Genomic DNA, 14768 nt, shown 5'->3' with positions numbered 1-14768 from the left:
TTGCCTCCTGAACAGATTACAATAAATTTTGCAATGAAATTCAGTGTAGCACTTAATATATGTAAGGCAGAGATTCATTAGCATAGGGAAATATTCACACGTATCGGTGAGTCAAAACATACATGTCTTATTTTATTTTGGCAAAAGAAAAAGTGTATGTGTCCTGTTATTTGTAGAAAGGATAACTCATTCCACAATTAACTATATTTAGGATACTGTGCTTATGGGAGTCATTAGTTATCTGAAGTACCCCAAAGGAAGGCTATTAGGATGTTGAAGCCTGGAAGTAAGCTCTGAGAAACTTAATAGACACACGAGAATATGTTTTTATGTACTTAGAGAGCTATCAAATAAGTGAGGAAGTGGATATACTTTTTATTTCTCTAAAAAATTAAACTATGAGATGTGTAAGAGCTGCACACGTTTGGATTTGGGCTCTACATGAGATAAAAAGCTCAATTAATAATCCCAACCATGGTTAGACTTCAGAAGTGATGACCTTCCTCTTAGAAATAATCAAAGGCTATGTGATCATCCTTAGAAATTCAGTAGTGAGGTTGATCATTGACTAGAAGTTCATTATGTTCTAAAGTATTTTCCTAATTCAGAGTTCTCTGATATTGCATATTAATTACCTCATTTGTCCTACAGCATCATTTTAAAACAGAAATGGTGCAGGTAGGAATTCTGTGACGGTGTTACGGGGAAACCCCCAGGTGGGCTCAGGGCTGCCTTCGCAATGCCCCATAATGGAGGCAGGGTTGGCTCATAGAAAGCATTTATTGAGAGGGCCAGCCAAACAAGAAGACAGGGAGCTTACAAGCATCCAAAACCTGTCTTACAGCAAGGTGCAGGGGACGCGATTATATAGGGAAAATGGACTGGGGTGAGGTTGGGAACAGAATGCAATTACATTCAGTCCTGGGGGTAGCAGAATTCAACTATTGTTCTTGGTTGTCAGGCGATGAGATGATGTCTTGGCTCCTGTGGTGTTGGCCTGACCATGCTTAACAGTTCTGCTTGCTTGCTAGGTACAGTGTACATTGTCCAGAAATGAATCACGTCCTCAATCACTTTGCTCATGATTAAAGGGAGTACGCAAATGCACCAGCCTGAGAAATGAAACTTAGAAAAGAGAAAAACTTAACCCTCTGTTCCCATATACGAACTTAACCCTCTGTTCCCATATACAAAACTTAACCCTCTATTCCTATACGTGTATGTATTTCAGATTTTCAAAATAATATGACTATCTTTCAGATTAATTCAGATGCTCTATCTATTAGATTATAAGTCTCTCCCCCCCCCCACCCCCCATCATTGGGAGCATCTAACCAACAGAAAATAAGAATCTAACCTATCCTCTTTTTTAAAAAATCTTCACTTGAGGACATTTTCATTGATTTTTAGAGAGACAGGGAGGGGGAGAGAGAGATAGATGTGAGAGAGAAACATCAATCACTTGCCCTGACCTGGACTGGGGATTTAATCAGCAACCTAGGTATGTGCCCTGACAAGAAATTGAACCTTTGCCTTTTGTTGCCAACTGAGCCACACTGGCCAGGTCTAACCTATTCATTCTATCAGTACTACCAAAAAAAAATTTAAGATATAATGACTCATTATATTGTTGGAAGAGCCAAAATTAGAGTCCTACTCTGCATTTTCTATTAAAGAGCAAAGTAGAAAAATCTGTGCTTCAAAGAACAGTCTAGAGTTGTTATTGTTACTATAGAGTAATGTAAAAATGATACTTAACTAGAACAGACCCTATTGTATATCCATTTCCTATAGCAAAGATTGTTGTGGAATTCTGAGTAAAAGCTGTATAGTAATGAACTTTGCATGGAATTTTATTGTTTTAATCAGTTCTTACATAGGTTACGATCGTTTTGGGATCACTGCGTGGAGGTAGATATGTTGTTAACACGGGGAGGGGAAAGCTTCACTGTTCTCTCTGTAAGTAGCCTGGGATTCAACAGAATTCCTTTCTCAGTACCTTTCTGTGGAAATAGGTTGTTAGTGAATACACAAGGCCCTGGAAAGCTTTCCAGAACAGCTGGGTCTCAGAATCATTCTGAGGCCTACATTTAAGAGGAGACTGGGAAGTTCAAGAGAATTGCCTAACGGGCTATTCCTGTGAGCATATTCCCTTAAAGCAAGCTGAGTTTTGGCTTGTTTATCTTAAATACTTGGACATGATCAGCAGATGAAGACTGAATAGGCTGAGAGAACTACACTGGGAAGGACGTTCCCTGATGGCCGGGTAAAGCCTAAATGAGAAGGTGCAAGCTGCTGCCTTGACTTGCCTTATCAGTGACAAGTGCATAGGGCCCAGCCTCCAGAATGTCAGCACATGCACTTTACTAAACACTCTGAGTAGCTCCACATAAAGCAGATACTCTGTTTGAAAGTAGGTAAGCCAGGATAAAAAGATAAAGAACCCTAAAGCTGTACAGGGTGCACTTTGTTTGGTAAACTCAATTGTATACTAATTGTAAGAGGACATATGAACTATGACTTGCTAGAGGAACTCATTCAGTCATTTAAATGATACGGGCACATGCCTTCACAGAACTAATAGGACAATTATGATAAAGCTAAAATTTTTAGTACTCTGTAGCCTCTGTAATTAGTGGAGATAGGAATGAAAATGCTGCTTTAATTCATAGGTAGCAACATACTGACTGGCTCTTGCCAAATTTTTTCCATTTCTATTCATTTGGACTGTATTCCTCCTGATGTTGTGATGCCACCTCCTCTGTCACTCCTTCCTTTCTGTTCTCTTTCAACTGCGTTCTACCCTTTCTTTATCCTCCTCAACCTTCAGTCCTCCTTGGGCAACTCCACTTCAGGCTCTTTGCAGTTCACCACACTTATGCTAATAACTCTCAGCTTTAGACCCTCTCTTTTAACTACCTCCTGAACATTTTCATCTGAATATGCTGTTGACCCCCTGAATTCAGCAGGTCTGATCTGAACTCATTTTATTTCTCAAACCTTTTCCATCTCTTATATCTCTTGGTTAATGATGTGCAAGCTACCCAGTAGCCTAAGCCAGTCATGCCCTCATCCTTTTTCACTCTCAACTCATCATAGCTGGTTATAATCAAGTTGTATAATTTCTGCCTTGCTGTTTCAAATTTGTTTTCTCCTCTCTACTACCATTGCCATCAGCTCAAGCCTATTTTTAACATTTATAAGACTTTCAATGGTCTTCTCTGCAGATGCCTCTTGTTTTCCAACTCATCCTCCACTGTAGCCAGAGAAGTCCTTCATCACTGCCTGCTTGATTGTGTCACGCCTCTGCTTAAAACTTTCAGTGGCTTCATATTGTTTGCAGTTATTATAGTCTCAGGTATCTGCAAGGAGTAAGCAGATAATGTGTGTGAGTGAAGTGGGCCAAATGTGAGACACTGGGAAGAATAGGAGAGTGTATTCCTCTCTAAAGAAATTCATATTCAGAATTTTTTAAAACATTTGACAGTCCTGTCTGAGAATCTAATGTTGCCTATAGGTCTCCAGTTAGTGCAGCCAAGTCTAAACTGCTGGGCATGGCATATGCAGTGTTTTTTTGATATCAGGTATGTCTTTGAGATGAACTACTTATAACTCTCAGCTGTTGCAGAGATTGATGTAACCAGTGAGTCACGTTTGTTGTTTTTTTCTAAGTCAGAATATATCAGAATAAACAGTGAGTTTGTTATTATAAGTACTACTGTCTTCCTTCATATTGGAAGCCGGGGAGCATTATGGGCTTTGGAGTCAGCCTTGACCTAGGTTCACTTGCCAATTCCGTCACGTATTTGCTGTATGATTTTGAGCACAATTTCCTCCTCTAACTAAAATATAAAGAAATAAAGCCTTGCAGGATTGAGAGTGCAGTATCAGATTCTCAACCGCTGTAAATTTTCCAGCTCAGTGTTTGGCACATAGTAACTCTTCAGTAAAGGATAGCATCTAGACGGGTAGGGAAAATTTAAGAGGCAGCAGTGAATAATATAAAAATCTAATTCCCCGGCTGCATCCTTCTTAGTAATTGTACTTGTGGCCTAAAGAAGAGCAAACCAGTTGCAGGCCATTATCAGGTGAAGCAGGCAATTGGAAGTGGACAGGCACATCATTTACCCATGGAACTAAAAACCAGGAGCTTGCCACCCTCACTGGCTATCGAGCTGAAACTGGAATTTAAGACTAGAAGTTCACTTTTCTGTTGACAAATTCCTCACTAAGATGGGAAGGTGGACTTTCTACAACTATGCATAATGTCCTAAGCTCATTTTCCCTTTTTTTTGTCTACATATAATCTTTAATTTTTTTTAGTGAAAGTTATATTAGCTGAAAATTAACTTCAATAGTATGAGGATATTTTATTTTGGTTTGTTCTCTACAGCTGTATAAATTTGAAGCACCAAAGGAAGTTTTCTTTATCAGAACATTTTTTGTTGTTAATCTCTACCCAAGGATATTTTTCCATTGATTTTTTTTTTTTTAGAGTGAATGGAAGGGAGGGGAAGAGACAGAGAGAGAGGAAACATCAACATATGAGAGATACATGGATTGGTTGCCTCCTGTAAGTGGTTGGGTATTAAGCCTGCAACCAGGTTACATACCCTTGACCCGAATCAAACTCATGACTCTTCAGTCTGCAGGCCAACGCTCTAACCATTGAGAAACCTGGCTAGGGCTATCAGAACATTTAGCATGGTGAGGAAAGAGGGCTGTTGTATTTATATATTATTCTAATGCATAAGTACATTATGTTTTCATTGATCTAGGAACAATAAGAAAGTCTTCAAGAGCTTTCATCATTCACCTAAGGGAAAGAAAATATACCATATTTTCAGGATCTAAAGTTTAGCATAAATTTAACATTTAAGTATATTTTACTCAGTAATTTGTCTACCCAGCTGACATGGTTGAAATAGGGGGCTGAACAGCTAACAGTATACAGTATTTTCCTGCCTTACCACAGAGCTATCGTGATAATGAGTAAAGCGGTACAGATAGTAACCTGTTGGCAGAATGACATCCACTGAACTTCTCCTTGTACTTAAAATGGAGAGGCTAGAAAGCAAGACAAAGAGCGTTTCAACTTCTTTGCAGCAATATGTCTCACTCCAGACAGACTTTCATGCCCAGGCAAATGATACTATATTTAAGTAACAGAGCAACAACATTAGTATTACACAGCTAAGAGGATTGTGTCTAAGAAAGCAAAGCAGACGTATTTAAGAGAATATTCAAACACAAAGATAGACAAGTGCAGTCTTTACTGGCTATGCTAAAATTCTCTTTTGGTTTTAAGGAGTGTCACAAAAAGGTTGATCTAGATAAATACATTGGTATTCTGTGACTTGATATTATTTTTTACTGTTCATCTGTTTTTCTTAAAGGACTGATTTTTTTTTGTCAATGCCATCTAAAATATTTTTCTTTTTCCTCCCTCTCTCTCTTCTTCCTTTCTATACTTCTTTTCTTCCTTTCTACTTGCAGCTCCTCAGAGAAATTTTGAAATTGCCTTCAAGATGTTCGACTTGAATGGAGATGGAGAAGTAGACATGGAGGAGTTTGAACAGGCAAGTTTTCCTGGAAAGTTCCTTTAAATACATTCTTATTTAACCCAGTTTCATGTGCTTTGGAGTTACCTTGGCCTTGGTCAGTAGATTCAGATGCTACCCAATTTTTGAAGTACCTAATGTATCATTTTTCAAAACTACTAACTTTTAACATGTGGGTTTTCTTGTTGTAACTCTAAACATAAGGAATTATTTGAGTATACGATTAAGGTCAAGATTGCTCTGATTTCCCAATGAATTAAACTATAATGCTGAGAGGCTAAGTTATGGATATTCAATCATATATTCAGGCCACATTTATCAAACAGCTACTCTTTGCTAGACAGTTTCAGAATACAAGGATGAATGGCAAGTAAGAAATGCACAGAGACAAATATTTTAAAATACCTAGAGATATTTATTCAAATTTGCACCCTATGTCCATCATACATTTTTAAAAATATGTTTTTATTGATTGTTTAGAGAAAGAGAGGAAGGAAGAAAGATAGAGAGATAGAAACATCAATGAGAGAGAAACATAAGTGAGCTGCCTCCTGCATAACCCCTTCTGGATCGAGCCCCCAGGACAGGCATGTGCTCTGACTAGAAATCGAACCTGTGACCTCTTGGTTCATGGGTCAGTGCTCAACCACTGAGCCACACCAGTGGGGCCATCCTACACTCTTAAGTATACAGTCTACTTAGAATTCATATTTTACTATGTCACATAAAATGTGGGAACTGCCACCACACACCATTTACCCCTTCTCCATTCTTTCTGCCATAGTTGTCCTATGTATTATATCTGCATCGAATAGTCCTCCCTTATCCAAGGGAGAAATGTTCCAAGACCCCCAGTGGATGCCTGCTGCTTTGGATTGTACCAAACTCTATACATATTGTGATTTTTCCTAAACATAGATACACCTGTGGCTTCTCTTTGGCATATCCTAATTGTCCACACCGCACTCCTGTGCTTTGGGGCTATTAAGTAAAATAAGGACTACTTGAACACAGGCATTGTGATACCGTGACAACAGATCTGATAACTGAGATGGCTACTAAGTGACTAATGGGTGGGTATCAGATAGAGCATATATATGCTGGACAAAGGGATGGTTCACATCCCAAGTGGGATGAAGCAGGACGGCCAGAGATTTCATCACACTACCCAGAATGGCATGCAATTTAAAACTTACGAATTGCACCCTAGCTGGTTTGGCTCAGTGGATAGAGCATCGGCCTGCGGACCAAAGGGTCCCAAGTTCAATTCCGGTCAAGGGCATATGCCTGGGTTGCAGGCTCGGTCTCCAGTGGGGGGCATGCAGGAGGCAGCCAATCAATGATTCTCTCTCATCGTTGATGTTTCTATCTCTCTCTCCCTTCCTCTCTGAAAGCAATAAAGAATATATTTTTAAAAACTTATGAATTGCTTATTTCTGGATATTTTTCACTTAATATCTCTCTCTCACACACACACACATACACACACAAATCTAGTGATATGTAATTTTCAGTAAAGCTTTTAGTGAAAGAATACTCATAGTTATTAATAGTTTACACATAAGTGTGACAGTATTTGGACTATGTTATTGTTAATAGTTAATGAAGATGCTGTAGCATTAGTTAATTTTCCCTAAACACATTTTTTTCCCAGTCACATATACGAATACTCTCAGCACCACACTTTTGAAGCTAACTTACAGCTTCCACAACAGCAGGGCTATAAGCTATAATATTTATAGCCACAAACAAAATTTAAATCATGGTAGGTTCTAACACTAATTCAGTACTGGTTCACTGCTATTGGAAAATTCTTTAGTTCTCACTTAAGTAAAATGAATTATGTATTGCCTTCAAATAGAAGAAGCACTTTTCTGATTATCCTGTATTTCAATTTAAAGTCTAAAAAACTATGCCCAGCCAGTGTTGATCAGTGGTTGAGCGTCAACCCATCCACCGAGGCCACTGGTTCAATTCCTAGTCAGGGCACATGTCCCAGTTGTGGGCTCGATCCCCAGTCAGGGGTGCACAGGAGGCAGCCAGTCAGTGTCTCACTCTCAACATTGATGTTTCTCCTTCTTTTTTTTTCCCTTCCTCTCTTTGTAAAGTCAATAAAAATCATATTTAAAAAAATAAGGAGAAAGTCTAAAAAACTTCAACTTAAATAATTTTAAAATCTGTTACATACCTGGCTTTTAAGTCTCCATGTGCCTGAGAAACAAATGTCAACCAATCTGGGCCCTGGCCGGGTAGCTCAGTTGGTTAGAGTGTCATTCCAATACAACAAGGTTGTGGGTTTAATCCCCAGTTAGGGCACATACGAGAATCAGCCAATGAATGCATAAATAAGTGGAACAACAACTTGATGTTTCTCTATCTATTTCTCCCTTCCTCTCCATCTAAAATCAGTCAATGAATAAAAATGCCAACCAATCTTATTTACATAAATAAAATATGAACCCAGAAAAAATCGTAATCAAAACCATTTATGATATTAACCTAGAGTTAGAAGACAGCGATAATGTGCTCTGCGAACAATGAAAAAATAAGGCTTAAAGAGGTTAAATGATTTACACAAATTCTACTCTCACTACAGAGTAAAAGAATCAGACCCCGTGTCTCCTGACTAGTCTTTCCATTATACTCTTCCACCCTTTATAGAGCCTGATACTTTTAAGTTGTCTTAAATAAATATTTTTATGGTCATAGATAACAAGTAAAATACAAAACATTTAACTAAGGTAAAATTTGTTGTTACAAATCAAGTTTAAGTATTACCCTTTTCTAATTTGGCTATTTAAACGTCAAGGCTATATATATATTGTTTATTTCTGTAACATATCTTTATTATTTACCCTTATGTATCAAATTTTAGTTGTTCTGAATAGCTGTGTTTTTTAGCTTGTAAAGAGGTAGAAAAAACTGCAGGAACTAGTGGAGGCAAAAAAGCTATAGCAATTACTGACTTACCTCAAAAACTCTTTATATGTATCATTAAGCCATAGTTTTAGTCCCCAAAGTTATCCTTTCTCAAAAAGCGCTTTTAAAACTTCTCAGAGATTGAACTAATTCCCCATGTTTTCTTGGAGAGTTATTTCATACCAGTTTTGCATTTTCATATATCATTCTAATAAATGTTATCTCTCTTAGATGTTAAGTATTTATTTGCCTATAACTGTGCTGTCACTCTTCACAACTAGAGAATCAGTAGTCAAAATTGTGGAATTTTTTAAATTATCCAGAGAAAAGGAAAGTATTGCTGTGAGGTTAGTGATTATTTATTGTGAGAGATGTTTTGAACCTCAAAACAAATAAATATTCTTTTCTGAAGAGATATTTTTAGGTGGGTCCCAATTATAAAAGTATCAGGCATCTGTGTTAGAGTCCTGGTGCTGCTACTTGACTTTGAGCAAATTGTTTAACTCTATGTGCCCCAAATTTCTCATCTGTGAAATAAGGATAATCATAGGCCTTCTCTCATAGGATTGTTGTGAGCATGGGGTGGAGAGCTAGTCTGGGCTAGAAGACATCTATAATACTTTCAAAAATCTATAATAAAGATTTTTTTAAGTAAAGTAAAATAAAAGAAAGAATTGTAGCACAGTGAAGGCAAAGACTAAACAATCAATAGGCCGTTATTTTCCCTACTTTTCTCTAATTTTTCACTTTGTAATGTTTTTCTGGATGGGGGTTTGCTTCTCTTTAGGTTCAGAGCATCATTCGCTCCCAAACCAGTATGGGTATGCGTCACAGAGATCGTCCTACTACTGGTAACACCCTCAAGTCTGGCTTGTGTTCAGCCCTCACAACCTACTTTTTTGGAGCTGATCTCAAAGGGAAGCTGACAATCAAAAACTTCCTCGAATTTCAGCGTAAACTTCAGCATGATGTTTTGAAGCTAGAGGTAGGTATTTCCTGGACTTCAGGGGATCGGGCACTGTCTATCCCATGTACACAGAGAGCCGCTGGGGTGGGAGGGCCTGCATTATTGGCATTCTTTCCATCTATCTCCAGCTGGGAGAACTGATTGCTTTGAACTGTATCAGTGATTTACTGTCTGACAGCAGGTTGGAAATCATGTGATCTGTGAAATGTCTTGGAGTCAGCTAGTTCTGGGCCTAAAAGCAGAAGTTGTCTTTGGATACTCAGTTTGAGGAAAAAGAAATGCAGGGTCAGAGCTGGGTCCCTGTATTCAGTCCTGGGGTCTTACCTTTCAGCTTTGCTTGGATTTATCATCACTATGATACCTTTCTCTCCTTTTGCCCATGTGTAACTTCTGTTTGTTCTTGGTGCTCTAGTGAGTCTCTCCACAGTAAATCTTTTCTGCCTCTGGCTGGAGGAGTGGTTCGGTGACTTGGCCCTTTCTCTAAAGCTCATACAGAGTCTGGGCTCTGGCTCTCTCGGGAAATGCTTTACTGACTTTCAGAGTGAGAACAGAGCCCTCCTTCCTCAGTACCTCAAAGCTGGACTCAGCCCCACACAACTGAAGCTGTCCCCACCATGAGTCCATCTGCCTTAATCTGCGTACCTCTGACACCTGGTCAATCCCTAGTAATCATCGGGCCAGTTACAGCCACTTCCAAAGGGAAGGAGACACTTGGGGGATATCAAGGGCATTCATGCTGGAAACTTTATTCTTGAGAAGTTCTAGCTTCATTTCTGCTACAGTTGGAACTTCCAGAGGGAGGAGAGAGACAGAGGTCTTGCACAGTACATTTTTGGGCCTGCTCAGATCCAAGCCCTCACCCTCCCACCCCAACCTTGGCAGTAGAATACACTTAACCTAAAGCAGTATTAGGAGTTGAGGAAAACCTGGTGGGATGAGCATGTATGTGAAATATGTATTTCTCTGTTTGACCCTGTGGCTCCATCTTATTCTATCTTTATGATGGTGATGCAACTAAATGTCTCTCAGGGAGAAAGAGGACTGGGTTTAGCAAAAATAATTATTTGTGTAATTAAAGTTTATTTGAGCACACACACAAAAAAAGTAATGGATTTCTACAACTCAGCCTCCTTGAGCACCTATAATAAGTGATATACATATATACAAAAATCAGATTTTACATATGCATGAGAAACCCCCACATGATAATGAAAGACCCGGAGAAGCAGCTAGGCCTAAGTGTTTATCTGCTGGGTTAAACAAAGAAGGGCGACCTGCCTTTATGAAGTTTGCATTCTTATCACCAGAGAAAGTGAGTCTAAGTTGAGAGAAATCTGTAAAACGGACCTTGTTAAAATAATTCTTACCGTCCTTTACTCTCCCCATATATGTTAGCTATTTTTCTACAGTTGCTATTCTTTGTTTCTTTCCTGCTGGTAGAGGGAGGACATCTTTCACACAGGAATTTTACTCCTGCATTCAATTTTGAGTTGTGTTGAGGCTCAAAAGCTCTCTTACAATGAATAATCACCAACCTCACAGTAATACCTTTAATATCTCAGGATAATTTTTAAATTTTCACAATTTTCACTACTGATTCTCTAGTTGTGATAAGAGATAACACAGTATAGGCAGAGTTGGTATGTATTAGAATTCTAGACATATGCCTTGGCCCCTGATGTGCATACCTGGAGTTTTCTTCTTTGGAAACGTTATAATCTGGGAATGTAAATTATTTAACTTATTGATTATGTAATTACAATTTAACACAGAGTATAGATCCATAAAATGTAGTTAGAGAATAAAACACAAACTAGAATAGTACTTTAAACAGCAATTCAGGGTCATTCAGAGCATGGAGCAGGTGCCACAATCTAGCCTAACATTCATTCCTAGACATACAAGTGGGAGTCTCAAGAGACAGAGCCTGAGGCTTTTGTCTTTCACCCTGAGATGCTATCCAGATGAAAGCCCCCTGTAGGTTGTACAGATTGCCAATTTGGTAGAATATTATAAAGCAGATCCAGGATTTCACACATATGTACCTGCACATAGCCTACACCTAAATGCAGAAGAAAAGAGATTTACTAAACAGCCATATCTAAAATACTTATTCTAGAAAGCTGTTGGCTTAGCATCATCTGTAGGCTTTGGGCCAAGATGTACCGGGACTGTTATTGTTTGCCAGTCAGCAATTCCTCGTGTAATGGAGTCAATTGACTCTTTTGTGAAAGAACACAGCCTAACATGTAATAAATATTCTATAAATGTTTATTAATCCTGAATTTGTTCCATAATAGCACAAGTCCAGTGAATAAGTGGCTCCTTATCAATAAAACCTATTATGTCTTCCCAACTAGATTTGTAATTTTTTGAGAAAGTGTGAATAGCAAAAAGAGCATAGATTTTGATGTTCTCATAATGAGACCTTGATTAAAATTTTATTTCCACCACTTACTGGCTATGTGACATTTGATGCGTTATTTATTCTCTTAGAGCCTAGCTCCTCAGGACAATGTTTAAGTGAGATGGTGTTTCTTACTGGCTGGATTATGTTCCCCCAGAATTCTTATGTTGAAACCCTTAACTCCCGGTACCTCAGAATGTGACTATACTTGTTGACAGACCTTTAAAGAAATGGTTAAGTTAAAATGAGGCCTTTAGAGTAGGCCCTAATCCAATCCTACTGGTGTCCTTATAAGAAGAGGAAATTTGGACTCACACAGGGAGACACCAGGGGTGAGCATGCACAGAGGGAGAACTATGTGAGGAGACAGCAGGAGGGCAGCCAACTGCAAGCCAAGAAGAGAGGCCTCAGAGGAAACCAACCCTGCTGGCACCTTAGACTTCCAGCTGCCAGAACTGTGAAAAAACAAATTGCTATTAAGTCACCCATTTGGTGGTAGGCAGCCCTAGCAAACTAATATACCACCGGGCATATACTATGCCTTTAATAAGTATTCATTCACCTTTTCTTGTATACCCTCTGCCATTTAGTGTGGTAGTTGGCATATAGTGGGCACTTAAACAGGTCTTTTCAGATAAATGACCAAAAAGCCTTACTTTCATTTTAAAAATAGTTTTCTCATAAGACATCTGGAAAATAGAGCAATTTTTGTTTTTATGAAACACTTTTAATTTTACTTTTCAAAGTTTAGGTAATTTCCCCCCTCATTAAATGTGAATTATGTCATCATCACAGTCAAAAGGAAATTAGAAATGATTACTATTAGCTTTCATATGGGTTTTATAATTTCATCATTCTTTCTATTTCTTACTGGTTTTATTTCTTTACTTACCTACTTTAAAATTTTAAATCAAGGAGATTTATAGTTTCATTTAGTTATTTTTTTTTCTCACCACAGTAGCTTTGAGAGTGAAAAGAATACCATTTATCTGTCAAATTTAATTTCCAGATGAGTCAGGAAAGAGGGAAATGTCCATGAACATATTTACTGAATGCCTACTACGAGCCAGGCAATTTACATATATTATATTCCTTCTTTGTTTTAATTCCAGCCGTTGGTTTTATACCCATGTCACAGCTGTAGAAACTGAAACTCAGAAAGATAAAGTCACAGAGCTATTAAATGGTTGAGTCCGGATTCCAACTTCAGTCTTTCAGAATGAATTATTTTCTATTCTTTATCTAATTACTAGTAACCCAGTGCACGGATTTGTGCACATTGAAAGGAAATTAATTAGAAGGTAGCCAGCAGGGTGGGATTGGGCAAGACAGGCCAGACATGCCCTGGAGCCAATCTCCTGCAGTCCCTCCCCAGCATCTGTGGAGTGAGAAGGGTCCCTCCAGCAGGTGGGGCCCCTCGGCCTGGCCTGCAGGGATCCGGCCGAAATTGGCTCTCCGACATCCCCCTAGGGGTCCCGAGTGGGAGAGGGCACTATGCAAAGTTATTGTCGTACAGGGTGTGGAACGCAAACACAAGTGTTCAGTAAACCAGATTCGGGGTGACAGTGCCCCAGCAACAACATAGCCGATGGCTGAAGGTGAAATTGCACAGCTCCATGAGGAATCTGGCTCCCTCCTCTCTGGTTTCGGGGTGTGTCACCTGAGAACCTCCACTGCCAAGTCACTGCAGCTCAGCAGCTCCTGGGTTGAGCATCTCCCCCCTGGTTGTCAGTGCATGTCATAGTGACCAGTTGGATGGTAGGAGGGACACTTAACATATTAGATAGATATATATGTGTGTGTGTGTGTGTGTGTGTGTGTGAATAATATATATTATTACTTTTAGTCTGAGATGAGATTTCTGTTTGTTACTTATTTGGAACTCTAAAGAAAAAATGTTCTGAAATTTAGGAACAGAAAAAGACCAAATTTCTTGAATATCAATAGACTTCTTCAACACCATTGTTTCTACTTAGTTTGTTCCTCAACTTGAGTGTTATGACTAAGAAGAAATACACTATTCTTTTGTGTTTAAAAGATACCTAAACCAGCCATTTCTTTTCATAAGAATCATTAGCTTGTTAGCTTTATAAAAATGTTTTAATGCTCTTAATTCTGGTTAGATTTGTTTTATTCTACCCTTAATTCTCTATTTGGGAACTCAGAAAACATAAGTTTGAAGGAATGACTTAAGAATACACAGTTGTTTTTTAGAAAATATATTTGGAAGTTATTAAAAACTCCATCTAAGTCTACGAGAACTTGAGTTGAGTTCCTTGAAGACAGGTGCCATCTCTAATTCTAGTTAATATATTCATCGGTTTCCTGAGGACTGCCACAGTAAGATGTCAGTCAAAAATGAAAGGTAATTGAGAACTCTTTGAAAGATTATGATTAATTTTAATTTGGGGGGGAGGGGAAGTGACAAAAATGTCATTATGTCAAAGAAAAGCAAAAACTAATTTATACAAGAATGAAGAAGCCAACTATAGAATACAAAACAAGGAAACTGAAATAGTATCATCTAACAGAATTCTAGTCTGCAGCATGATTTTTTAATAAGTTTTGGGATTCATATGCTTATTGCGTAACCAGATTATCACATTTTAAAAAGGCGTGACTATCAATTATCTGAAGGCAAATTAGATATAATTCAAAGGATAACATAGATAGTCACCCAGCCTTCAAGAAAAAAATATTAAAATTAAATAGATTTGTTCAGTCAGGAAGAAAGGTAAAAGTGAGACATAAAGAACTATGCTAATTATTCTCATCTGTCAATAAGAGTAGAGCAAAAAAATAAAAGGATTAATATAAGTTAAATATTAAGGAACTTTAAAAATATTATAACTACATGATTAAAGTGTCCATGGAGGCTAGGCCAGTGTTGCACAGTGGTTGAGCTTCAAACCTT

At 38.2% G+C, this 14768-nt stretch overlaps 1 protein-coding gene across 5 annotated transcripts in view; it reads left to right on the top strand.

Annotated features, from left to right (window-relative positions):
• Positions 1-14768, top strand: part of MICU1 (mitochondrial calcium uptake 1) — a 169835-nt gene that overhangs the window by 90571 nt on the left and 64496 nt on the right. For all 5 annotated transcript variants that reach the window (XM_015562142.1, XM_006760956.2, XM_006760958.2 and 2 more), the window contains 2 exons: positions 5497-5579; positions 9268-9465. In XM_015562142.1, the coding sequence (XP_015417628.1) occupies positions 5497-5579; positions 9268-9465 (281 nt within the window). The remainder of the gene's footprint in view (positions 1-5496; positions 5580-9267; positions 9466-14768) is intronic.

Source organism: Myotis davidii, unplaced genomic scaffold (genome assembly GCF_000327345.1).
Source record: "Myotis davidii unplaced genomic scaffold, ASM32734v1 scaffold134, whole genome shotgun sequence".
NCBI classification, from domain to species: Eukaryota; Metazoa; Chordata; class Mammalia; order Chiroptera; family Vespertilionidae; genus Myotis; species Myotis davidii.
Note: the sequence above shows the minus strand (reverse complement) of the source record. Positions and strands in the feature narration are given on the sequence as shown.